A 26,258-nucleotide genomic window follows, 5' to 3' on the forward strand; every position below is an offset into this window, starting at 1 on the left:
TAATAATAATAATAATAATAATAATATAATAATAATAATAATAATAATAATAATAATAATAATAATAATGTTTTGAAGGTGTTTAGACATGCGGGGAGATTGGTTGGAAGATGATCTTGTAGTACAGTAACCTAGGAAGCGTTGGCATGGATATGCCTCAAGGAGGTAGCATATTAAACCTCCTAGGAAAGGCCTCGGCATTAAAGAACGGCCAGAGCACGCGGAACGTATAGGTGGATGACCTAAAGTGTGTTATGGGACTGATAAAATGCACATAAGCCTACACTGCAGGTGCACGAAAACGATGGTGGTGTGGAATTTACTTGCAGAGAACGTTTGTCTTTGTCTCAGCAGTTAGGTGAACGCGACAGAGAATTCATACTTGGTTTTATTAGGAACAACATTGCTTTCATTCTGTTTTCTGTGTGTGTGTGTATATATAGATATATATATATATATGTGTGTATGTATATAGTGTATATCAACTCGGCATTAGCTATTCTGCTGGTAGTAGCCCCCATTATATATCCCTTCACGTTACATTTCTTCACTTACGACTGAAATATTCATATTTACACAAACATTTACCAAAAATAATTTCCCTCCACCTCTCACCAAGGAATTCAATACTCTCATGACTATAAACTGCACTATATAAGTGAAAATTACTACCGCTACTATGAGGAAGCTAACGGAGAATCTCTATATTTGAGTTTTTTTTTTTTATAAAGCAATAAAACAATAGGTACAAACAATCAGTGTTTTTAACATAGACTTTAAAATTCTCTAAAGACAGGGGGCCAAGCTGTTGTCAGCTTGAGGGTCATGTAGACAGACACCAGGAATTCGTTTAGGTTTCCATTCTGTTGACGAGCACGCCTCCTATAAATTCAGTCAGCCTACTCCACGCGCGCACAGACACACACACCATGAACATGTATTAACACAAATATCAATGTTCATTGTGCTTTTGCCGAGAGAAAGAAATTGCCATCTTTCCCTTAGACTTGATTTGTTTAGAAAACTCATGAAATATGCAAGCATTGAGTAATTACTAAATTCAAATTGAGCAAGTGAAAGCTGTATATATATCCAAGAACGTGACACTTCGCCATGCGTCAGCTTTTGACAGCTGAAATTACGGAAGTTCCGTAAAGGGAAATGGTGATAGCTTGGGTTCGTTTATGTGAGAACGTACGTGTGAGTGTCAGCTGGGCTTTGTAACCAACCAAAAATTAGAATGTCCAGACCAAATTAATATATATATATATATATATATATATATATATATATATATATATATATATATATATATACAACCATCATACACATGAAACTGAATAAACGACAACTGACATTTGGACAAAATAAAAATAAAAAATAAATTGTCTCTAAGCTCTTATCGGTCTAGCGAGGATGTGTTATGCTGACACCAAACGCGCATCCTACAACCAGCTACACTAAGTACGACGCATAATAACATTTCTGAAACTTTAGCGAGCATTCTCTTCTCGCCTTTTTTTTATATTAATGTATTAGTCTATTTGCTCTTTGCCATAATGGACGTCGTGTGCCTTGAATTGTCTGACTCATTTACATTCAAATGATAAATACTGAATAATAAAGAATATTTGAACGGGGTTACATTATGAAACTACAGTTCTGGCGCACATACACACAAATATAGCGCGTGTGTTCTACCGACCATTCATTTTTTTTAAGTGCAAAGGGCAACAGGGACGGCCAAACCAATGACCTTTCCTAGCCCAGGACCGACGGGACTGGAGCCGATGGGGTTGACTGCGACGAAGAAATTGATAATGCCTTTAAAAAGAAAGGAGGTTGTGAATCAGAAAGAAAGAAAAATCGGAAAGAGAATCAATTTGCTAGATGAAGAAAAGCTGTCGCAGAATTTTTTGGGCGGTTTCAATATATATATATATATATAATATATATATATATATATATATATATATATATATATATATATATACACACACATATATCGTATGATCGATAGAGTTATCGGGAGTATTTTTTTGTCAACTTCGTGCTTCTGTTGACCAGATTGGGTATCTGATAGTAGTCTGGCTGTGGTGGGTCGCAGCCGAGGTAGATAAGGGTATGAATGCAGCACTCTTCACTCCTAAAATATTGGCCAAGACGCGGAAAGTCAAAGCTTGAAACTTGCCCTCTATGAGGCACCGACGTTTAAAGTGATTCTTTTCTCCTACATAGTGTCTTCCCGTTGATGCATTATTAATGAATTTTAAACTTTAGTTGCACGAATCATCAGTAACCGCAAAAGATTGTAAATGCAATAATCACTTGATGACGTTTCATCAGTCATAAAGTTAAACAGAGAGAGAGAGAGAGAGAGAGAGAGAGAGAGAGAGAGAGAGAGAGAGAGAGAGAGAGAGAGAGAGAGAGAGAGAGAGAGAGAGAGAGTCAACAAAGCAATGGGAGAGTGAGAGCGTCAATGCGGCCTCTTCCCCAACACCTCTGCCAAACGTTGTAATATCTGCCACAAATGTTCCTCTGCCTGTCCTTGAAGAAACGTTTGCCCTGCTTGCTGAGGCTGGCGTGGGAGGAGGGGCGGAACCCACATGGCTAAACCAATCTATTAACCTCAAAGGAAAATATTCAGTTTGTATTAATGGACGTCGTCTTTGTTCTCGGTCCTCCACGCCTGAGAGTGGACTTAATGACTTTTATTTTTTGCCTTTAACCGGTTATGCTATTCATGAACGAACATGGCTTCCATAGTAAGAGGTGATCATAGATGTTTAGCAATGTTCCCTGCAATCTATCACTCCACATGCACGTTGAGACCGCCTTAACACGGGCAAAAATTTACCACAGATGTGCCTGAGCCTGGTGTGGCCCGACGCCGTCATTGGCTGGCGGTTAGAACAGCCGCTCTGCGATTGGGTTGGGAAAAGCGGAGGTGGCCTCCTATTGGCCGCCACCCCAACTGAGGTGACGCGCCGGCCAATCGCGAGATCGGCGTCCCCGGACTTCAGTATTACCAGATCTGAGCCGCTGAAATTATTCGCCAAATTGCTGATAGAAATTCAACGAGGACGCTCAGCAGTTTCTTAGATTTCAAAGTCAGAGCTAAAGCATTGCACAGCCGAAGGATTCAAGTGCCGCCGTGCAACGAGGTTATCGAGACGCTTTGTAAACAAAGTGTAAAAGTGTCTGGAGAGATTGGCAGTATTGAGTGTGCCGGACTGGAGCGAGGTCTGTGCTGTGGCTGTTATTGAGAGTTTCCACGATGGCCGCCGCCACCGCGCTCAAAGATCCCAGGAATTTCTTTAAACAAGGCACAGCAGCGCAATTTACGTTCGTAATTGGCCTGTACGAAGAAGCGGTTAAGCTGAAAGCCGAGCAGAAGAACAAGAAGCCCGAAGAATTTCTTAAACTGGACAAATGGTAAGGTTGTGAAAGTGGTGAGAATAGTGAAGTGGTCTAGTATGTCATTGAACCTTTACTTTGTGTGCAGACCTCAACGTCATGTTGCGTCTCCCTGCCAAACCATGTGCGTTCGTAGTGCAATCGGTGACCTGCTACTGCGGGCGCCACCAGCTGACCTGAAGGTGAATTGTAAAATCTCCCAAAAAGGCAGTTTCACGGCTACAAATGCAACATCAAGAGGCCCCAATACCATTATTGCGAGACTTGGCAACGCCGCCTTCAGACACTGCTGTCTCGAAATTATATATTAATTCATTAATGTAATTGCTCGTTGAGTAGTTGTTTGTGGCATTGGTTTAGGCCCACGTGTTTCGAATTTTGCTAGTTATAGGGCGCCAAAATTTAGATGAGAGGACGACACGAACACGCTGTGCACGCGTCTACCCATGGTGTTGGCGGAGGGGGGATGTGGGGGGGGTGAGATGAGGGCTGCTCCCGGGACTTTCTGGGACGGTGGGAGGGGAACCGGTGGGGGTTTGGTGGTTAGGCTGGGTAATGGTCCCTGGTTGTGCGAAGAACCATAAATTATATTATTTTATCACAATGTTTCTGTTTTCTAACCCTATGGTAACAAGTAGCCTATACCCGAGAGAGTTACCGAGCGCTGCCTACCCCTCGATCAATTTTAACTCTTCTACCCCGAATAGGGTATGAAATCCCCGAGAAGGAAGGTACACCATCATGTATAGCCTGAGGTGTACGGGGCGGATGCAATTCGGGAAAGTAATCCATTGGTTTGCTGAATTTTATTTGAATAATAGTAAATATCGTTAGTGGTAGGGTGTGTCCAGATGCCATTGCGGTAGATTATCAGGCCATGGTAGTCTGCGAGGTTGAGGTTGAGGGTGTTAGGCGAAATGGCATATGGGAACCCCTAAGGTCTCCTCTAATCTTTAGGTGGATCACAACTGCTTTAGAATGTTAGCGGGCTGAACTAAGAAAGTAAGCCTACGTGGTTGGTAACTGACATGTAGGGGAACTAAGACCACTTATGGGAGGCCAAGCCTTATTTCATGAGGATGCATTTGTCGGTAGTATTCTGCTCTTTATTCCAATATGCATAGTCAGCTGAATTTTGATAGAATTTGCTGTTAGTGACATGGCATAAGTTAAGATTGCAAAATTGCTTATTGTAATGTCAGAATGAATAGAAATTTTATGATTATAGGCTGCATTTTGTTCATAATGTTATTATCCCAAGCGGTGCATGGGGGTTACCACTGAAGGATGACGGCAATATTATGCATTAGTAACTTCAGCAATGGAACCAATATTTTCGTCCTAATTTTTTACGAACTGGATATAGGTACGGCAGCCGTATCCCTGATTGCGATGGATATTGGTACGGCAGTGTATTGCGCATGCGCGAACCCTTGTTTACCGACTGAGGCATATCAGTGACAGCAAGAAAATGAAGGCAAAACATGTTTTCAGGTTTCAACAAGCTGAAAAAGACAATAGACGTCTATGAGGAGGCAAAGTTCCAGAAATGGTATATCCGCAGGTTACGAACGATCGAATCGGCCCTGAAAAGAGCTCCGAAGAGAAGATTCAAAGATTTGAAGCTTAGCTAGTAAGGTAGTGCAGCAGTCAGTAGTGCGTCCAATATGGGAAACATGCTGTTAAAATGGATCTGATTTGGATGATTGCTTAAGATTGATTAGGCCGTTTACCAGAGGATTGACTTTGGTAGTTTTCCCTACTACCATGAATACAGCAGAGCACGGTTTCTGTGTACTTCAAGACCTCTGAATCTCCTCTTCGGAGCTCTTTTCGGGGCCGATTCGATCGTTCATGACCTACGGATATACAATTTCTGGAAGTTTGACTCATCGTAGACATCTATTGCTTTTTCAGCTTGTTGAAACCTGAAAACATCTGTTTTTCGGCTAAAACCGATGTCTTATTACACGGTTCAGAGAGATTAAAAGAAGATATGAAGTACACAGATAGATTAGTTTAGTTTTATTTTTCATGTATATAGTCAAAATGTAAGTATATTTAAGTATTATTGTGATTTTTCATATTTTCCTTTACTGTCAAAATGTTTTGGTACTTTGGTGATAACAGTATGTTGCTTCACTTTGACATTTCGAATTGAACATGTTCAGCGAAACAATTCAGTTCGACTATTATTACAAATGTCACTTACCTTCTAGTGCTGTACCTATAGCTCTTAGCAACACTGCACGGTAACTGTTGCATGATTAGCTAACTACCATATCTGCAGAAAGTCAATAACACAATACGGCACCACTCACAGAATCTGACGTACCCCTACTATACACGCTGTTATTTGTACGGCAGGAAGTCTGAAATTGACGCATGCGCAATTCACTGCCGTACCAATATCTATCGCAGTCAGGGATACGGCTGCCGTACCTATATCCTGTGCCAATTTTTTAACATCACCTAATGTTGTAATCACCCTGTGAAGACTGATATTTAAAAATATTTTTTGGAAAGAAAACTTTTCTCCAAAACTGCATATTAGCTTTGAAATGCTTTATGCAGGATATTCTGAGCTAATTTCTAATGTTCATGACAATATTACTCCTTAGCCATTCAAGAAACACTTATAAAATTTCAAAATATATACAGCTGTTATTTATTGGTTGAATCTGTATGTGTGTTAACTGACATATGCACAATAACTTTTAAACCCATATTGCTATTGTCAGTAATTATAAACTTATATGTCTTGGTATCACTATTTGATGAAAATGAATAAACATCATCAAAAGCCATTACTACCAAAATTTAGAAAATAAAGGTTTATATTAATCTATAAATGTCACAACCTCAGGATATGAAACCGTCCCTGTTCCTACCATCAGGGCTGACGAAAGGATTACAATTATGCCATATTTGTACCCATGATTATGAGAAATTTGACATCTTTTATGGTCAGGAATGAGCTGAATGGCTGGTGAGACTGTTGACATCAACTCAGGCTAAGGGAAGGGACTAAATTTACAGCAATATTTGAAAATAGTCGTCCTAGTGCAGCATGTAAAGCGTCGATTTTAGTGTTGCGCCACACCTTGTGGGTTAAAGGACAGCATACCTTGTATTTTGGCTGAGCATGTCTTTGGTATGAGGTACTTAGTTATTTTGAAATACATGGCCTTTAGAGAAATCTTTTCTTTTATTTTGAAATGCTTGGCCTCTAGAAAAATTATGTATTTGTGGGAGGAGTATGTAAAATTTGAGGATGGGAGCATGCAGATATTTGTGTATCAGATTATTAGAAGTGGTGGTAGAAAAAATTGAGTGATCAGGTTAAAAAAAAATTTGAGAAAAAAGGAAGAAGGCAAGTATTGTGAATGGGGTGATGAGGACTTGAGCAAGAATCTCTGAGTATACTAATGAATAATTGACGGGGGAGTAAATGCAGAAGGAAATTTTTATGAGCTAATGGATCTTGTAGAGGAAAGAACAAAATTGTTAACATGAATAATACTGTCTGAAGTGCAGAAAGTCTTGTAGTAATGGGGCGAGTGGTTTGGAGTGTGGGACTGATAAAGCTTGTGAAGGGGCTTGAGGATGTAACCTAAAGAGGGTAAAGGAATTTAGTAGAAAGATTATGAATCATGAAAGTATGATGTGAGTATCATTTTACCTTGTAGTATAGGGTAAAGGTGAGAGAGTCATATTTGTAGGAGCAAAATATTGCTTACTAAACCAGGAAATATGTATGGAAGGGTGTTGATTTAGAAAAAAAGACTACTAATAGTAAATGAATTTCATGGCTGTAGTCAGTGAAAGAGGGTATCTGTTCAGAAGGACTTGGTACCCCAGGTTAGGTTCAGAGGCTTCTTTGTACTATTCTGATGTATGGCATTGTAAGTGGTTGGGTTTTCTTTGCCTTTTATTCTTTTATCACAAGGCTTAAACATTTTTAACTGCTCATATTTAACAACACCCCAAGTATTTTGTTATGACAGCCCAACATCATATCCCTATTAAGTTATTCCAATAAAATTGTTTAAAAAATTCCAGACTTAGCAGAATTGTATTTAATCTTAATTTCCCTTTAGAGAGAATTTGGATATATGGTACCAGATAAAATATGAAACTAATTAGTAACCTTTCAGTAATGTAAGTAACATTTGAAAAAATGATTTGTTGTCCAGATTGAATTTTGTCTCGTGCTTTGAATTTGCTCTGGGAAGTGAGTTGATCAGGATGCTTTGTGGTTGAGGTGTAAGAATGCCATTATTGTAGTTCTGCATGTCTTAAAAGGTAACTAAACAGACAAGTGCCTTACAGGTAGGCTTTTTGGTCAAAGAATAGGCCCTCTGCTGATAATTGTGGTTGACAACTGTAAGGGCATATGGTGAAACAACTCTAGCCATATCTTTGAATCATGCCAGATATTGGGAATGTTGCTTTGTCAGAGGCAAAATAATGAGGGAATTGAAAGATGACTGGTAAAGATCACTGATAGGATGAGAGCAATGAGATTGAGGTGGTGTAGACATGTGTTGAGAATTAGTGAAGGGGCTTGGATAGAATCTGGTTGGGTTAGAAGGTTAAAGAGAGTAGCAGATGATTAGATGACATGAGGTGAAGGATTTGGAGAAGGGTAAGGCAGGGAAAGATGCCTTTTACAAATAGTTGGGGAAGATGCATCAAAGTAGTTGACTCCTAGTTTAAAAATAGCTATATTCCGTATCTGTTCTTGGCTCATTTTAAACCAGAATAGGTGTATGCCCATGGGTAGGTTTGAAATAAGGAAAAGACAAAAACAAGGGGTCACAGTCTCAAAGTTGAAGACCATGAAAAATTACAAATCTTTTATCAAATAATTGTGGTTGGATTATGGATGTAACTGCAGCATGTTTTAATGATCTTTGGGATTAAAATTTATGGTTGCAAATGTGTAACGGTTGAAGTTTGAAGATGTTAAAACTGAATTTGCCTAGAATAGTAAAAAGACTAGTGAAAGAGGTAAAAGGTGTTTGTAGGAAGAGAAAGTTGAGAGTAAATGTGACTAAGATTAAGGTTTGGTCATGGAAAACCAATTAATGGGATTATGAGTGGGAGCAGTGTCATGGAAGCAGGGAAGGTATACTCATACCATTTTTAATAGCAACCTGGAAAATATTAGAGATGTTGCCACTTTCCTAAGGGCCAAACTTAAAGTGAAGTTCTTGCAGGTTATTACCTTCAGTCTAGGTTTACCTTTCCTGTTTATTACCCACAAAGGAAAGCTCTTCATAGCAGCATTTGAATGAATGCCCAAGGTTGAAACTATGATTTTATGTCTAAACGTATTTTCAATGGGAGAAGGAAAATCTTGAGCAAAGTTGACTGTAATGCTCATACTGTGGCTTCAGGTAGGTATACAGTACAGTTTACTGTACATATATGCAAACTGATTTTATTTATATTTTTTTTTGTGTGTAGATGTATAAGATTAGGTACAATAATCAAATTGTAAGGTAATTTTAAGATTCATTCAGTGGATAATAGTACCCCATATGGAGAGGAATTTGAGATCTGGCAATAGATTCCAGTAATATGCTTAAAGAAAAGGAGCAAAATTATGTAAGGGCCCCATGTTTCTATTTAAGATGGTATCACCATGTCATAACGTGAAGGAAGGGACTAGGAATTCTTTTAGGAAGGGATTGTTGAGCCAGCTCTCCTTTATGTTAATTAAGTGTGAATATTAAATGCAAATAAAAAAATACAGGTTGGAGATGTTGAGATAAAACATACATATGTAATAAGTTTCATTTATTGTAGCATGTTGGTGTTGATAAGGTGGTTATTCATATAAGAATTACAGTAAATCGTTTGGTGTTTTACTCCTTTGAAGTTTGTTGGGGAATATGTAACAAAGGTGTGATACTAATATTTTTGTGGTTAGTGACATCCCCTCAGTTTGAACAATTATTCAGTATTCTATTTCTGTCAGTAAAGAACATTTACTGAGAGAATGATGGGAATGATATGCCAATTATTATTTGGCATTTGTTTATGAGTGGTGCCATATTTAGGTTAGTACAGAGTTAATTGTTTTGCTACAGTACAGTATATTTAGTACAGTGTATTAGTATATTTATTTCAGAATGACAGATGTTTGACCACAGCAGAATATCTGCAGAAAAATCATATGGTTATAATTAACCCTTAATGGACGGGTACATAAATCAATATGCATCTTCTCAGGCCAGGTAAACTGTAAGGTCAGCCAATTTAGGGAAAAACACATCCATGGAAAGAGGAAGAAATGCAAATGCACATGATGAAAGGAAAAATGAATTCTTAAAAATTTTCCCTACCTTCCACAAGAAGTTGAAAGGGACTACTGGCACTGCTCGGTTAACAGCGGACTCGGGTATTGGCAATCCGCTTTTATGGCGCTTGTCCAGTGCCATAGAATCAGTGATTTCTGGTGCCATAACAGGCCAGTTCCAGTTATTGGTGCTATAAGGGTGCTTATGGCGCCAATAAGTAACTGGTTATCAGCGCCACTATGGTTCCATGACTTGCCAGTTAATGGTGGTTTTAGCTTATCAGCACCCCCTTGGGAACGGAACCCCTGCCAGTAACCGTGGACTGATTTTTACATACCCTGCTGGGGCCTCTCATAAGACAGTCAGAAATTTTACCACCTTATATATTTTTTTTTCAAATTTTCACCATATTTGTTGAAAAATGTTTACGTAAATTTGCCGAGAACAAAGATTCGGTAAAATTTTTTTATTAGTACAAAAATGTGTCATGAGACAGATGCAATACATTCTCCCTTGAAGTCAGAAGCAGAACTGAAGTCCTGAGATGTCAGATTTGTGATTTTAACCTAGTGTAAAAGATGCCATTAGTGAATTTATGCGCTATAGAAGTATTGGCACCTCTCATGCCTAGAAGTATTGGCACCTCTCATGCCAGATTCAGATTCCTTCCAAATCGATGGTGCTTAATATTCCTTATCTACGGGATCAATCCATCCACCACCCCAAACTGTTATTGCTACTCCTGAGAAAGTATCCGTCCATTAAGGGTTAATTCTGAAAATAACAAATAAGTATAAAACTTTATCGTCTATTGCTGTACATATATGCAAACATTGTAGTTTTACAAGTTATCTGTTATCATTACAGCCAAGTAAGGCTTTTAGATAAATTTTTGTAATTTCATCTATTGCAAAGAACAGCAGATGTAATTATACTTATATATTACCCCACCTTTCCTTGATTTAACGTATCGTAAGGCACTGCATGCTACCTGTCCATTGTTGAAACATTGATTGACCAGGGGTAATGCCATAAATACAGGAAGAGATAAATAGCAGCATAGTAAGACCAAAAAAATTTTTATTTTTATTTTATGAAGAGGCTAGATTAGTATCTGCATGCAATCAGTGTTTCTGTAACTTCTGTAAATGAAGATTATATTAGAACAAGTTCAAATTCATCATCATTGTATGATTTCTCTGCACTCCCTGTCTTGCAATCTCTGCCTGAACTTCCATCAGATTAAGTCTTAATCTGTTGTCTGTACCCCAGTTCCTGCTGCATAGTTTTAGCATTTTACTCCTCTTGATTTTTAGTTCTATTGCTGGGATATTTTTTATGTAGCTGTAATCTAGCTCTTTGTCTATTATGCAGCTGTCTTGTCTATTCTGCAGCTGCTTTCATTGCTCTCTCAACTCATGCTGCACAGTTCAGTGTCCCTTCAAGATGCTGTACTGTTTCCAGTACCTGCCCATCTTCTATTACAACAGCAGTCACAGTTCCCCTCTTCCTCAATGACTTGTAATCCATTTTAGGCATGAAAATCTCTTTACTTCACGGATATTGTATAATGTTAAGCACTGAATCCCGAGCACTGTGACACCATAGAGTACATTCAGTACGCAGTAAAGCTACCCCCACACCTTTTCCACAACCACCAATTAGCCACATTCGTGATTCTATATTTTCTTTTTTACCCTTTCAAGTTACCATGAGTATTGTTTTGCTTGTACTGGTAATTAACAATTTTGGTAGTCCATAAAAAGCTCAGAATAAGAACAATATTTAAGTAGATAATGTTCTGTTTGTAAGCTGAATTATTTATAGTAGAGAACAGACAAATGGCAACCCAGTACAGCTGCAGTGTCCCCATACTGCGCACATCATAAAACAAACCTACAAGACCTATAACATTATTGAGCAAACTTCCACAAATTAGAATACCTGTATTTGATTGATAGCAAATGAAATGTAAACAATGAAATTATAAAACAAAATTAGTACTCTTACAAAAGTATCTTTTAAAAGTAAGTCTCCAAGGTTCTAGTCACTCATGCTTGGTGCATACGACCTCCCAAGCCATTCATCATGAACATTGATGTAACCAGGAGGACCATGGCAGTTTTACAGACAAGGGAATAAAAATGCATAGTTCTGAACTATGCAAGTGGAAATCTCTCTAGAAGATGACCAATTTTTTGGCCACATCAGGAAAAAAATAAAGGTCAATGGTAATCTCTTGAATTGGTTAGATATTGGGAAGCTGTTGAAATTATAACAAAAACCTTTTTTGTTGATATATATACTGTAGGAAGCCCTACAGACTATCTTCTCTGTAGGGGGATAGTGTCATGTAGTGTACTGTAGGCCTTACTTAAGTTCTTTTCAGCATGCCTCCAGCTGCAGCTCTGTTTTCATCTTTCCACCCTCTTTTAACAGTTGATTCAGTGCAACTGTGGGGTTTTCCTCCTGTTACACCTTTCACGAACATATCACTACTGTCAATTTCCATTTCAGTGGTGAATGACCTCATAGCTTCCAGTGCTTGGCCTTAGGCTTAAATTCTATATTTAATTCAATCCTCCAAACTTTAGTAACTTTGGGTAGCAAATAAATTTTAAAGCTTTGAGATATTTCTTCCTTCTCCATAAACAGAGGGGGCTGCATTGGGTCTGTAAAATTTGTTCATATACTACACAAACCTTAGGTCTTAACAAAAATGTGACCTATCCCTACCTCGTTTGAATGTGCAATGTTGGCATTAGTTTTCTTAAGAGTTAATGACAAGAGTATTGAGGATATACGGGACTAGTGGTAGTTAACAAGATAACCATAGTTGCAATGCCAATTTTGAGAATTAAATGTCATTGACTACCCCCCAGGAGGAATGCATATATATAGTTTTTGTAAAGACCTTGAAACATTTCACCCACAATAAGAATATTGGTTCCATAGGCATTGTAAATTTTTGTGTAATGCAAGTGTGTTTTACTAACAAGGTTGTAGAAATGGGTCTTTTTGAGTTAAAACATTGGTTCTATAGGTTTTGTAAATTATATGTTAATTGCAAATGAGTCTTACAATGGTGTATAATTTAAAGCTCTTGTTTTAAAATTGAGTGTTTAATGTGGCATGTTAAGATTATCATCTTAATGTGAAAGTATGGTTTTAATTGGCAAAGTTGGATTATTGAATAAATGTGCAAAGATTTGTAGATGTAAACTACAACAATACATAAGTGAATTTTTAGTTTTTCTTCCTTGTTTTCTGACTTTTTTTTTTTTTTTCTTGAATATGTTGCCTCATTGTTTACAATTTTAACTTATACATACTTAAATAAAGTAGAGACAGAGGCCAATGAAAACTTAGTTCATAATTTTTTAAGTGTGTTATGACTGTGCCCTGCTTAAGTTACTGCCTGTGGAAGTAGATATCATAATAATTGTATTTGGATAAATCCAGAGACTTCAAACTCCTTTTCAAGTAATAAATTGAACATCACTTTTTGGATGAAAATTTTATTTGGAAAACTGACAATTCTATGACAATCATTTGCACAATCAGCATCTTTGTTCAACACTAACTGAGGTCCCTGAGATGTAGACTCTGTTTTCTTGGTATGGAGGGAAGTTCAGGTCTTCAGTATAGGTGGCCTTTGGCCTAAACTCTATTCCATTCCATTCAAGAAAAGATAACTGAATTAAGCCAGACTCAACCAAATAGGATCTTGTAGTGGCGAATGAGAACAGCTTCATATATTTCTTATGTCCTCCTCTATCTTGAAACTTCACTGGAGCTTGTTATGTTGGTTTGCAGTGTCATGAGGCTTTCTTGTTTGTTGATTTTCAACATAAGGTGCATTAGCAGTGAACATATCACATATCGGTGAGAGAAACAAACTTGCATGTTATGCAGCAGCTGCTCCTAAGGGTTGACCAGGACAGCTTGAGTTTCCCATTGAATGCAGTGATCATCTTTGCAGGACAGTTTGTGGAAAGTGTTCACGTTGCATTAGTAAGGTTCTGGCTAAGTTCAATTCAGATATACTGAGCTAAGCTATAGTATGTCTGTGGGTCACCCATTTTTTAATTTTATCCGGTGGCGGCTGAGAATTTCTGAAGGCTCATACGGCTCTCGCTGGGAGTCCCTGCTTTCATCTACCCTGGAATTCAGTTAAGTTTAGGGAATAGTGTCATTTTTCACTTTTTCCCTGAGAGGGTTCTAGATGCTAGAAGTAAAACTTCTTGGTTTATGATATTGGAGATGTAGATGATGATTATATGCTATGTGCAATGTCTGATGAGTATGTGTCCTCTGGTCTGTGTATTTTTCATTCAGGCGAGAGGTTTCACTATGGTAGAGTAGTACAAATAGATTGATGTTGCCTTTGAAGCTTATTTATTAACCTTTTTAGTGTTGCTCCAAATATATTACTCTACCAAGTGTTAATTTTTACTATTTATTCCTCACAGGTACCAAACAGAACTTCCAAAAAGGATAAAGGCAAGAGGGAAAGATGCTCACTTAACTCATGAAGAATTATGTCAGTGTATGAAATGGAAACTTTCAGTAAGTAGTTTTTATTCCTTTAAGAATTCTGTCTATGGCATTTCTCTGACTTCATAATACTTATGAATCTATTTGCTATCAGAACAATCCGTATGATGGCTGAATTATAATTGTGTGGGAAATGCAGTCTGTGTTGGATAAATATCATTATATAGTATGAATGACATTGGTTTTGTAATATTTTAACATGGTGGTTGTTGAAAAGCTGCTATTTTTTTTTTTTTTTTCTGGTTCCTGCTAACATAATGTAGTGTCACTATTCAAAGGGTAAATGCTTGGTCCATTTTTACATTAAGATTGTTATAGTGCACAAATTATTCTGGAATTAACATAATTGACTGGGTATCTAGGGCTACTGAAGCCTTTACCCAAAAATGGTCAGTATTATTAACAGGTCTGCAGTTGTTCCTACCAAGATACAAGTGATTACTTTTCACTTGATGACATTTGAATTAAATTGAAGATTTAACCAGAGATGAAAATTGGTAATTGTAGCAGGGTTAGGGGTACCTCTCGTCCTGTTTGCAATAGAGGTGCTTCTATTTCTTTGCTCAGGTCATGCTTTAGCGTTGAAGCATCGTCTGGTTTCCCAACTAATCCACTAATGATCTCTCTCTCTCTCTCTCTCTCTCTCTCTCATCCTCTGCTCTCTCTCCTCTCTCTCTCTCGTCTCTCTCTCACTCTCAGTCCTCTAATCTCTCTGCCACAGTCTCTTACTCATCCAGATCTCGTCTCTCCTCACCCCCCGCTCTCACTCCCTCTCTCCTTTCAGTCCATCCAGGTTTCCCTCTCCTACCTCCTCATCCCTTTTTTTTTTTCCATCTCCCTTCTCCTCTCTCTCTTCTTCTTCTCTCTCTCTCTCATATATTGCAACACCCCTCATCCATTATAATTTTGATCTCGGTTCTTGTTGCCAAGGGTCAAGTATTAGTCATAATCAATAATTTGATTCTTTTACTTGGTTTGCCATTAAATGGTGTACTAAAGTCTTTTGCAACTTTTCTAGACCCTAGTTGAATTGCTTTCTGATTCTTACTTTTCATCATGTCCCTTTCGATGTCTTTCTTTAATATTGTTTCACCTGAAATTTTAGGGACTCGACCTTGGTAGGCCATGTGATTGTCCAGAAGTTTGATTCGGTGGTCTCAATAAACTTATTTTTGTTCTTTTATTATCTTGGAACCTTTTTCTTTAACCTGAGTATCTTCTGAATGAGTGAATGGATGTTGATGGTTATGGCTAAAAACATTTGAATGGGTCTCTCCAGAGGGTTTAGTTTTGCTGGAAATCAGTGAGGTTTTGTTGTCATGGAAGCTATTTCCCCCATCCAAACATTTTTCTCATGAAAAGTTGTACCTTGCATGATATACTGTGACCAGAATGTCTTATCCTTTCATACAAAACTATCATTCATCTGTGCATTCTATACCTTATGTCAGTAACAATAAACCCTCTTCATTGTTAATGTTTTCTGAACATACCTTGACTAAAATTTATGGTCTCTCTTACTTTCCAGTTGTTATCCTCACAGCCATTATTTTTTATTATCTGCATTTTGCATTTTTCATATTCTTTACTTATACTTTTTCTTTGAACTAGTCTTTAATTTTGATATTTTATACATGGGTTCTGCCTGTAAGTAACATTTGCTAATTGTTTCACAATTTTATTATTGGAAAATTTGTTATCAGTGATTTTTACTAAATTTTGATACCCCCATTTCCTTCACATTGAAGCAAATTATAATTGTTTCACTTTCTGCTTTTAACAAAATTTGGTTGAACCAGTCAGAAGCCTTCCCTTGTGGATTAATGTTTTGTGTTCAAAATCATATTTATCACCACCAACACTGCAAGTCATACAGGAGGACCCTGTTGAATTCTGCCATTTGTCATTCCTGTGCTGTAGCTTCCATAAATTTCCTCGTTTCCAGCCGCCTCTTATAGTTCTTATCCAATTAGACTTGGATTTTCCAATTCTACTGGTACCAACGTTCTTTTACTTTTAAATTACTTCTGTTCCAACTTCCACTCTTTCATCTTGCTGTCCAACCGCTGCAACTCCTGTTCACTGTCTTAAGAAGCACTGAATAGCTGAAATTGCCACAGTACTTGGCTTGAAAGTCAGATTATCATAAAGCAGTCAGGATTTACTGTTAACATTTGTGTACAGTTCTTTCTAGGGTGGTGTGAAGGACACACTCTTAAGACACCTCACTCTCCTTTTCATCATTTATCTCTATTCTGCTATCTTCCTAAAGCTTTGTTCTCAAATAAGAAAAAATTTTTAGATGTAGTTTCATTGTTATGAAATTATTCATGTTTGTATGGCAATTTTAATCTATTTTAATGTATGCGGTTTATTAAAAATTTCATAATAATAATAATAATAATGTCCTCATCCCTTATGTTTTGACTTAAAAAGTTTTTAATATCATGCTATATTGATAAAAACAGCATCATCTCTGTATTCCAAGTTTAAGCTGTCAGGTTTCTGTTCCTATTTCAATGTTTTCCATTTCCTACTATATATATATATATATATATGTGTGTGTGTGTGTTATATATATATATATATATATATATATATATATATATATATATATATATATATATATATATATATATATATATATATAAAGATGAGTTCATACAAATAAGGCAGAATAACATATCAGAATCCCACAATTTACTGTCGTTGAACTTGACAAGTCATCCTTAAGATCTGTTTTATATCTTTCATTTGTGGGTGGTACAGCTTTCCATATTAATGGAAATGCAATGGTGGTACAGGACCTTCGTTAATATTAAACTGTGGATGCGTATGGAATTTAAAAATCCACAAGATGGAATCTTTAAATTCAGTACATTGCTCCCTTGTAGCCTTCTTTCCATCTATTATCCCTTCGTTAGGGATCGGTTGCCTCCACCAAACTTCTCTCCATATTTTCCTTCACTTTATTTTGCCATCTGATTCTCTCTTTCCCTCTCGATCTTCTTTCTCTAACAGGTTCTTCCCAAGCCCTCTTCACTCCCTCCTTGTTATCCATCCTTAACATATGCCCATACCATCTCAGTCGTGACACTCTTATCACTTCTGTTACCTTTTAAGCCTGCTCTTCTTATTTTGTCATTTTCCAATCTTTCAGGTAGCAGTATTCCTATAATCCACCTCAGCATTCTCATCTCTGTTCTCTCAAGCTTTACTTCCTCTTTTCTTCTTATAGCCCATGTTTCTGATCTAAACATTAACACTGTTGTCACTGTGCTATAGGTCTTGACTTTTAGCTTGATTGGTATTTTTCATCACATAATTCCAGCTACATCTCTCCACTTCCTTCATGCTGCTTTTATCTTCCTGTCCACTTCAGCCTCACAACCTCCCTCATGACTTAAAGTAGATCCTAAGTATTTAAACTTTTCTGCCTGTTTTATAATCGACTCTTCTTTCTTGTATTACTATTGTCTCATATCTTCTCTACTGCTCTCAAAAACCTCTTGATTTATTCACATTCACCATTAAGCCATCTCTCTTTTCTAAAGACTCCTGCTATTCTCCAACCCTTTTCTGTAGGTCTTCCTCATCTTCAGCAGTCATCAGATCAGCGACTTACAACAACTCCCACAGCACTTCATTTCCTGATCTCTTCACTCAACATGTCCATGACCAGCACAAACTTATGCTGATCCCTGGTGTAATCCAACGCTAATTTCAGTGTTCTGTTTCCCATATTGCTGTTATTTTGTGCTTGTTTGTTGGTTTATCATATCGACCAGCCTTAAAAACTTTTATGGAACTTTATTCTTCCTCAGACACCAAAACTTCACTTCTCTTAGGATTCTATCATATGCTTTCTCTAGGTTTACAAATACACAATAAATCTTCTAGTTTCCCTCTAGCCTCTTTTCCTGTAGCGCTCTATGAAGATGGCATCCACTGTCCCTCTTCCTCTCATGAATCCATACTGCTGTTTCCTGATCTTTACAATCTCTCTTAATCTCTTGTCCAGTATCCTCTTTAAAACTTTAACGATGGACCTCTTGCTTTACCATTCTTCATTTTACTTAATGCTCTCTTCACTTCTTTATCCTGTATCTCCATCGCTGGTACCTCCACCCTCTGTTCTTCCCCCATCTCATCTCTCTCATTTTTAGTATTTTAATGTCTTCAAAATACTCTCTCCATCTTTTCTTAGTGTCTTCATTCGTATACAATATAGTTCCATCTGTATCATTGATGACACCCAATTTAGCCCAGTCCTGTCTGCCTTTTCCGTAAGGTTGAAATCTTATAGATATCCTTTTTCTCCTCCTCTTGTTCCTAGTCTTTCATTCAACTGCTCTGCCGCCCTTCCAATAACCATATCTACCCTTCTCCTCGCATCTCTTTTCTCTTCTCTGTACCATTCCTCTGCACCCTGCGCATGCCTTACTTTCTAGTCCTTAAATGTTTTTTGATTTTCTTTAATTGGTTCTTGCACCTCTCCATTCCACCACCACTTTTCTCCTCTCAACACTCCATATCCAGTGGTTCTTCCCTCCAGTTCCTCTGCTTCCCCCACACATATTTCTCTCATGTCTGCCCAGATATTTTCCACTCTGTTACCCTGTCCAACTTCTACATTCCCCCTTTCGTGCCATCTTGCTCTTACAGTCCCTAAATAGCTCTCTCTTTTCTCCTTCAAGTTTCCAAATATTAATTCTAGATATCCTCTTTCTCTTTTTGGGTTTCCTCTCATTAAAAGAAAAATTTAAAAAAATTCACCACAAGCCTATGTTCCTTAACACACTTTTCCCAAGATCGCTTAGCAGTTTGTCACATTATTTTTGTCGACTCCTCTAACCTGGATGCAATCTGTTGGGTGTTGCACTCCTCCACTTTCATACATTATTAAGTATTTATCCAACTTCTGAAACCATGTGCTCATACATGCCAATTCAAAACTCTGAGCCACCTCCAATATTTAATCCCCATCATCATTTCTAATTCCAAACCTGTGGCCTTTGTGTACCTTCTCATACCCATCTCTTCTCTTTTCCCACCCTGCCTTTCATATCAGTTCCTATTATTAGCTTCTCGTCCTCCTTCACTTTTCTAATACAGCCTCAAACTCTTCTAAATAATTCTTCCTCTTGACCAGTCCGAGAAGAGTCTACTTAAAACTCAGAGGTCCGGAAAAGCTAAGCCCTATTAATAATAATAATCTTCCTCTTGCTCTTTGCAACCCACCTTAAGAGCGTATGCTGATATATTTACTACCTAGTCCCTTGTTATTATTGGAATCTTTAAAAGAACTATCATTTACTATCTCGACTTCTACCACTTTTTCCTTCAAGTTGTTACTTACATTTATTCCAACTCCATTTCTTCCCTCTCTTGACCACTGTAATAAAGCTTATACCGATTTCCTATCTCTCTAGTTCCATTCTCTTTACACCTAGTCTCCTGTACACACAAGAAATTTGTCGTCGTCCTCTCCATCACATCTACTATCTCCCTCAGTACAAATAATTTGTGTAACTCATGTTTTATCTAAACGCATGTACATCTTTTGATTAGTGTCTATCTCCAGCCTATTTAGAATAAGCATACTGAATATATTTTAATTTTATAGCAGGTTCCTATTTTTTAGTATGGTAGCTTTTTTTTTCTCTCTTCCTCTGGTGTATTAACCCAGTCATTAAGTTTTTTTTCCCAAAACAGTTTGAGTATTTGGTGTCCTGTTAATTTCAGCTAAAATCCTCTGCAGTGATTCCATGATAAGCAGGTATTCATTTCATATCCAAGGTTTTCACATTATCCATTAGCCCAGTATCATCCAGGGTATTTATTTACATTCTCGATGTTAAACCAATCTCTTTATTTACTTAATTTTTATTCTATTGTATGCTGCTGTGTTGATATGTTTCTAGAGTGGGAAATCTTTTGACATGCAGTTGCAAAACCTTTTGATCCTGAAGAAGCTTCACTGTATCTGACGTAAATGCTGGCATCAATTTTTACGTTTGTTACTTTTCAGCAGGATTAGAAACATCTGCAAGTGTGAAGATTGTGTGGAAAGTAACAGCTTCAGTAGCAATAGCATGAAGGACTTATGACTACTACCAAAGAAAGTAGACAAAGTTATTGAAATGCAAGGAATAATTTTTATTATAAAAGTAGTTAGTTTTTTAAAATGTCATGTGTGAGAAGTTATATGATGTATATTATCTTGGGAATGAATTTCACTTGAGGGAATTATAATTGATAGGGCATCTTTCCTGTCAGAATTTGAACCGGGTGTTTTGTTATATGTACAGTGATAGACGGTTGACTTGGCTTTGGCTGTAACGTCGTCTTGTTTTTACATTCTGGCACTTGAACAGTGAAAAAGTTATTGATTTTTAATGTTGGAGCCATATGACTGATGTGAATGGTCCTTCCATTGTCAAGAAAACAAAAAAGATGGTGCTTAAAGGAATATTTGAGAAATAAGCAAGTGAGGATTGCATTTGGGAATATAAATCCTTTACTTGGAACAATGTTTTTCAGTTACTTCATTACTGTATCAGTAAAATCTATGGCAGTAGTCAAACAGAAGGTTTGTTAGTTATTTTTGCATCCGTTCTCCTGTCTTTTAACATTAACTAAGGTTTGCAGTACTGGTAGCAGCAGTCCCTGTAGTGTATCATAAGCACTTATGACCTCCTTGGAGAATGCTTATAGAAAATTGATAGAAATAGTCACTGGAGAATCATTATTACATAAAAACAACCGATGCTAGGTGAAAACCAAGTTAGTGTAACAGGTTTAGTCAAAACTATTATGAAAAAGTTAGTGTAAGGGGTCACTTCATGTAACCATTATATTACCTTGCCTTTGGCAGCATATTGAAGAATAAACATCTCTTTTATTCCAGCGTGGCAAGTTTTCTCCAAGGCTAAAAGACCTCATTCAGATGAATACCCCACGCTTGTGTATGACGGAGACGAAAAAAGCCTTCAGAGCATTGATGAAAAAAGATGACTTAGCCTCAGCAATCCAAGCCCTTTGCAACTTGAAAGGTGTTGGACCAGCCATGGCATCAAGTAAGTTAGCCAGAGATTTCTTTGATGCACTTCTGTAGCATGGTATGGTATATGTTTGATGCAGTTTAGGAAAGCATGAAAATGTCAGCTTGTAGCTTCCAAATTGGTTAAAAATTTGTCATTTTTAAAATGTTATCATATATGAAATTTTATCTCAAAACTATTTTAAAGACATTTCAAGATAATCATCAAGCTCACAGTACTGGATTTTCAAGCCTAGAATTTTTTCTTCTTCTTGACGTTGTAATAATTTAATACTTGCGTTATGTCTAGGGGAGTAGATTCAAAAGCTTGTTGTATGTCATTAATTGTAACTCCGTTGTTTGCTTTACAGCAATTCTCACAGCTGGCAGCCCAGAACAGTGTGGCTTCATGGCTGATGAGTGCCTGTTGGCCATTCCAGAAATTGAAGGCATTGACTACACTACAAAAGAGCTTTTGAATTTTGTGGAACAGCTGAAAATGGCAGCTAATAGATTAAATAAAGAAGGTACTGTATTTTGTTAATTTTTGTTTCGTTGATTTATATTTTTGGAAAATTGTAGCAAATGATATACATTCAAATTTAAATGTTGGCGAGAACCTGCCTTATTCAGGGCCATTTGAAATACTCTTGTTTATTGGGTAATGTAAATTTCATATCCCAGTCACAAGAAACAACTCGTGGATGTCATTAGAAGTTGACTTTGTTGTAAGTGGTCAACTGGAATTACCATTAAAAATGTAACATTGCACTATAGAATCTTGCATTTGAGCCCTCTAGACTACATTCTAGAAAAGGCAGTACAGTATTAAAAAGTGGACTATTAAAAGTTGATCAGCTTGCTATGTTAGTACTCGATCAGGCCTGGCTGAGAATAAAGTAGATGATTTATTAAAAAGATAAATTTTTGATGAGATAAAAGCCACAATAATGTATATGATACTGTATATTTTTTCAAAATACCAAAAGGTAAAAGATGGGGAGCTTTGGACCGTTTGCACAACAGTCCTTTTCAGCTAACTGAAGAAAAATGGATGTTTTCCTTAAAAGGCAAATTGAAAATATTTTTTTGTGACAGTCCAAGAAACCATCAAACAACTTTGTCATGAATATGGCAGTCATCTTTACTCTAATTGAAAGTTGTTTATAAGGAAATAATTATGGTATGAATGGGAAATATTATTTCTCTGAATTAAACATATATAGCCTTGCTTTTGTTTTTGCCTATTGGAGACTTACAAAGACCTATATTATTCTTTGTTCCGTTTTTTGTTGATTCACAATTTAATTATCGGTATTCAGGTAGTGGAGAATGGAACCCACATAAGGTGGAAATGGCTCTTTGGGCACATTTTGTGGTTTCTGATTGCAAGAAGGAACTTTTGGATGACATGCCTGCTGGGGTTGCACCCGATTCTACCACTACCACTCCAACCGGTCCATTAGGGCAGGCGCAGCAACCTACTGAAAATGGGGATACTGAAACGAATGTACAACAAAAAGAGAAGAATGTAAGTATTTGCTAATGCATTTACATTATCACTTTTGCATGGTATTTTGTCTTTTTTTTTATTTAATTACTCTAATTCAAATTTTTAAAGAGCCTGATAATATGAGGAACAATCATCATCTTGAAGATGACAATAAAATTAGGCCATTTTCTTTAGCGTAAATCTCTGTAGTGTTTTGACAAAACATATTTATTTTGATGTTGCATTGATTGTTAGACCCAAAAATACACCATTTCAGCCCAAAAGCTTTTTAATTCCATTAGGTAAAATCATTGATTATTATTGTGACCTGTAAAGTAGTAATAGTTTTGGAAAATTGCTTGGATAGCTGTAGGGTGTATTGTAAACATTAATTAACCATGATTTTTATGCCTCTTCCCATTGGCATGTTTATAATGCAGGCACAATTTTTTTTGTGTAAGGGAAAAAGAAGGTTAAATATAAACTATTTTAAGTTCTTAAGGTAATGTTATGCCAAGTACCCCAGAACAGACTAGGTTAGTATTCTCAAAGAAATTCTTTTGGAGTGCTAAATATCCACCCCTTACTATTGATGTATAATCAAACTTCTTTTTTTTTGCATAAATGAAAAAAATACAACTTAGTTACAAATTTGGTATATTAACACTTCATTCAACTTTATAATATAATTATGTCTAGAACAGTAGTTTATTTTAGAATTTTTTTTTTTTTTTTTAACTACGGGAGTTATTTACACTACAGTTAAGCTTCTCAACTGGATCTGAGAGTTCTTTCCACTATTATTTAAGGGCTGCCTCAACTTGGAGGAAACTTATTGGGAATGAATTATATAAAGAAAATATAAATAATAAACTGTAGTAGCATCTACAATGGGCTGTGGAGATCATATTTTAGGCAGTCCCTTCACACACATTTTAGAAGTGGGATGAGGAAGTTGAAAACAAGCAAACAGGTAGGTGTCATTTACAAAAAAGGAGTTGAAAGGAAAGATTAAAAAAATATTACTAGGTATAGTCATTAAAGAGCTGTTGACATATTGAGTTAGCATTTCAGGTGGAATTTATATTGTTGGCAGAATACTCCATGTTGAAGTGCTGTATAAATGTGTGCTTGTGCTTAGTGTAACGCTTTTTATTACTTCCAATTCCTGTCTAGGAAGAGTGAGTTCTTACTGAATGAATTCTAATCCTAATGTTTACTGCTTATAACTAACTCAGACAAAAGGATGGAAAAGAGTATTCTGCAAAAATCTTTTGGGTAATGCAAAAATCTTTTTTTCTATCATACAACCCTTTAGTTGGCGTCAAAGAATTTAAATCCAAAGGATAAAACCCACATGTCAATATTAAATTTATGCAAGCATTAACTGTAGCTAGCTACAGACTATGATGGGCTATGTAAGGTAATCAGTAGGTAATAACCCCATAGAGAGGGGAAGCGTGACTTTCAAGCTCTTGGGATAAAAAAAAATAAAATTATAGATGCATACTTTACAAGTGAAGGTAGTGCATGAATTATAGAGAGAACTGTATGGTCAGTTTGCAGTAACTTTTTTTCCTCCATGTTTAATACTCTTGTCATTATTGATGATACATAATCAGTATTTCAGCTGGTCTTAACAATCCTTATATCTGACATGGTTTTCTCAAATCATGCCATAATTTTTATAGGTGATAGGGTACTTTAGCTGCAGAAACTGATAACTTCTGAATATTCTGAATATTGTTCAATTCTGTTGTTTGGAGGTTTGATGAAAATTCTTTGTAAACAAGAGAGTTCACTGAATTGACCTCATTCTTTCAGGGTGGGCCTGTACCTGAAGAGAGCAATGATTCAATGGATTCTGCCTTTGCTAATAAAGAAAATCTTACTGCCAATACAAATGGCACTTCAGATGCTGAGAACAGTAGAGCTTCTATTATTTCAAACTGTGAAGATACAAATGATTCTATGGCAGTATCAGAAGCTCCAAGTGAAGCACTCTCAGAAGCACCTAGTGAGCCGGTTTCAGAGGCTCCAAGTGAGTCTGTCTCTGAAGTCCCAAGTGAGCCTGCGCCAGACACGCCAGATACCACTAGCCAAACAGCAGATAGATCACAAGATGCTTCAGTTACAAAAACAAGTGCTCCAACAGTTGAGAAAGTTGCAACCTCCGTTGTGTCCTCCAACCCCACAGCAGACAGCACTGATGAACCAGCGCAGAAGAAAGTCAAAGTGGATGAATAGTGTAGCAAGGTGGCTAGCCAATTATAGCAGCACCTTGTGGTGGTTTGCTAAGAATGCTACTGCCTATGTGTGTGTGTGTGTGGAGAGACTTACTCATTGCCCCTCTACGCTACCCATAACGGGTCCAGAAGCAGATTATGTAGTGTCTTTGGGGGAATGTAACACTGTTGTGACAGATGTATATATGTCGCCCAGTAACAGTACCCCAACAAATCTTTATTCCCCACCATCGCTCACTCTTGTTTAATGTACATTCCAAGAGGCTTTTATCATGGAGAGATATTTTGTTTGTGCATTTCTATTTTGCAGCTCAAGATAGACAAAATCATTACTGAACCTAACCTCAGAAGAAACCTGTGTGACTCTGGATTGGCTCAGATATTTCCCATCCCTGATGCCTCCTTTACAAAGGGCCTCTCCAGTGTCATATGCTTCACCCATTTTATTTAACTTTTGCATAAATATTTTATATAAGTCTTTTAGCCAGTTTTACCATTTTAGAATTAGTGCAAAGTTGTCACCTCATTCACTCCGTGATCTCCATAATATTGAAGCCCTTCCGTAGCCCTCAGCCATCGTATTCAGCAGTATTTTTTTTTTTTTTTTTTTTTTTTTTCCCTCTCTCTCTCTCTCTCATCTTCTCTCTGTCTTTCCTCTCTCTTCTTCTCTCTCTCTCTCCTCTCTCTCACCTCCTCTCGTCTCTCTCTTCTCTCTCTCTCTCTCTCTCTCTCTCTCTCTCTCTCTCTCTCTCTCTCTCTCTCTCCATAGATATCATTTATTTGTTCCCAAATTTAACCTTGCACTAGCATGGCGGCTCTCTCTCTCTCTCTCTCTCTCTCTCTCTCTCTCTCTCTCTCTCTCTCTCTCTCTCGTGTGACATTTATTGGGATTTAATTTTATTTCATTGAATTGATGGTGAACAAGACTACCAGTCAGTGGCCCAAGTTTTTGTAAACATTTTCTTTCTGTGGGTTACCGCTTGAAGTCCAGTTGACTTAATGAGGTGTCACAACAGTGTTGCATACTTATCCGAGACCCACTCTCAAGGCGCCAATGGTTTCATTGGCTGTTATTTAATAGTCACCCTAAAGTATCATCATCATCATCAAAGATTGTGGGCTGCTCCAGGATAGAATGAAGGAATTGGAAGAATCTATTGTATTAAGTGGGTACTGGTGCACTAGGTACTAATTCA

The 26,258-nt window shown here is 37.1% G+C and overlaps 1 protein-coding gene across 2 annotated transcripts in view; it reads left to right on the top strand.

The window, feature by feature from the left end:
* The window catches only part of LOC135200992 (uncharacterized), a 37,277-nt gene extending 11,603 nt beyond the window's left edge, over positions 1-25,674 (top strand). Inside the window, exons 1-6 of one of the 2 annotated variants that reach the window (XM_064229792.1) lie at positions 3,051-3,435; positions 14,198-14,294; positions 21,193-21,361; positions 21,696-21,851; positions 22,647-22,855; positions 24,641-25,674. In XM_064229792.1, the coding sequence (XP_064085862.1) occupies positions 3,278-3,435; positions 14,198-14,294; positions 21,193-21,361; positions 21,696-21,851; positions 22,647-22,855; positions 24,641-25,063 (1,212 nt within the window). In that variant the 5' untranslated portion in view covers positions 3,051-3,277 and the 3' untranslated portion in view covers positions 25,064-25,674. Of the gene's footprint in view, positions 1-3,050; positions 3,436-14,197; positions 14,295-21,192; positions 21,362-21,695; positions 21,852-22,646; positions 22,856-24,640 lie in introns of those variants that run through there. The other variant, XM_064229794.1, reaches the window with a different exon arrangement.
* The last annotated feature ends 584 nt before the right edge of the window (positions 25,675-26,258 follow it).

Source organism: Macrobrachium nipponense, chromosome 27 (assembly GCF_015104395.2).
Source record: "Macrobrachium nipponense isolate FS-2020 chromosome 27, ASM1510439v2, whole genome shotgun sequence".
NCBI lineage: Eukaryota > Metazoa > Arthropoda > Malacostraca > Decapoda > Palaemonidae > Macrobrachium > Macrobrachium nipponense.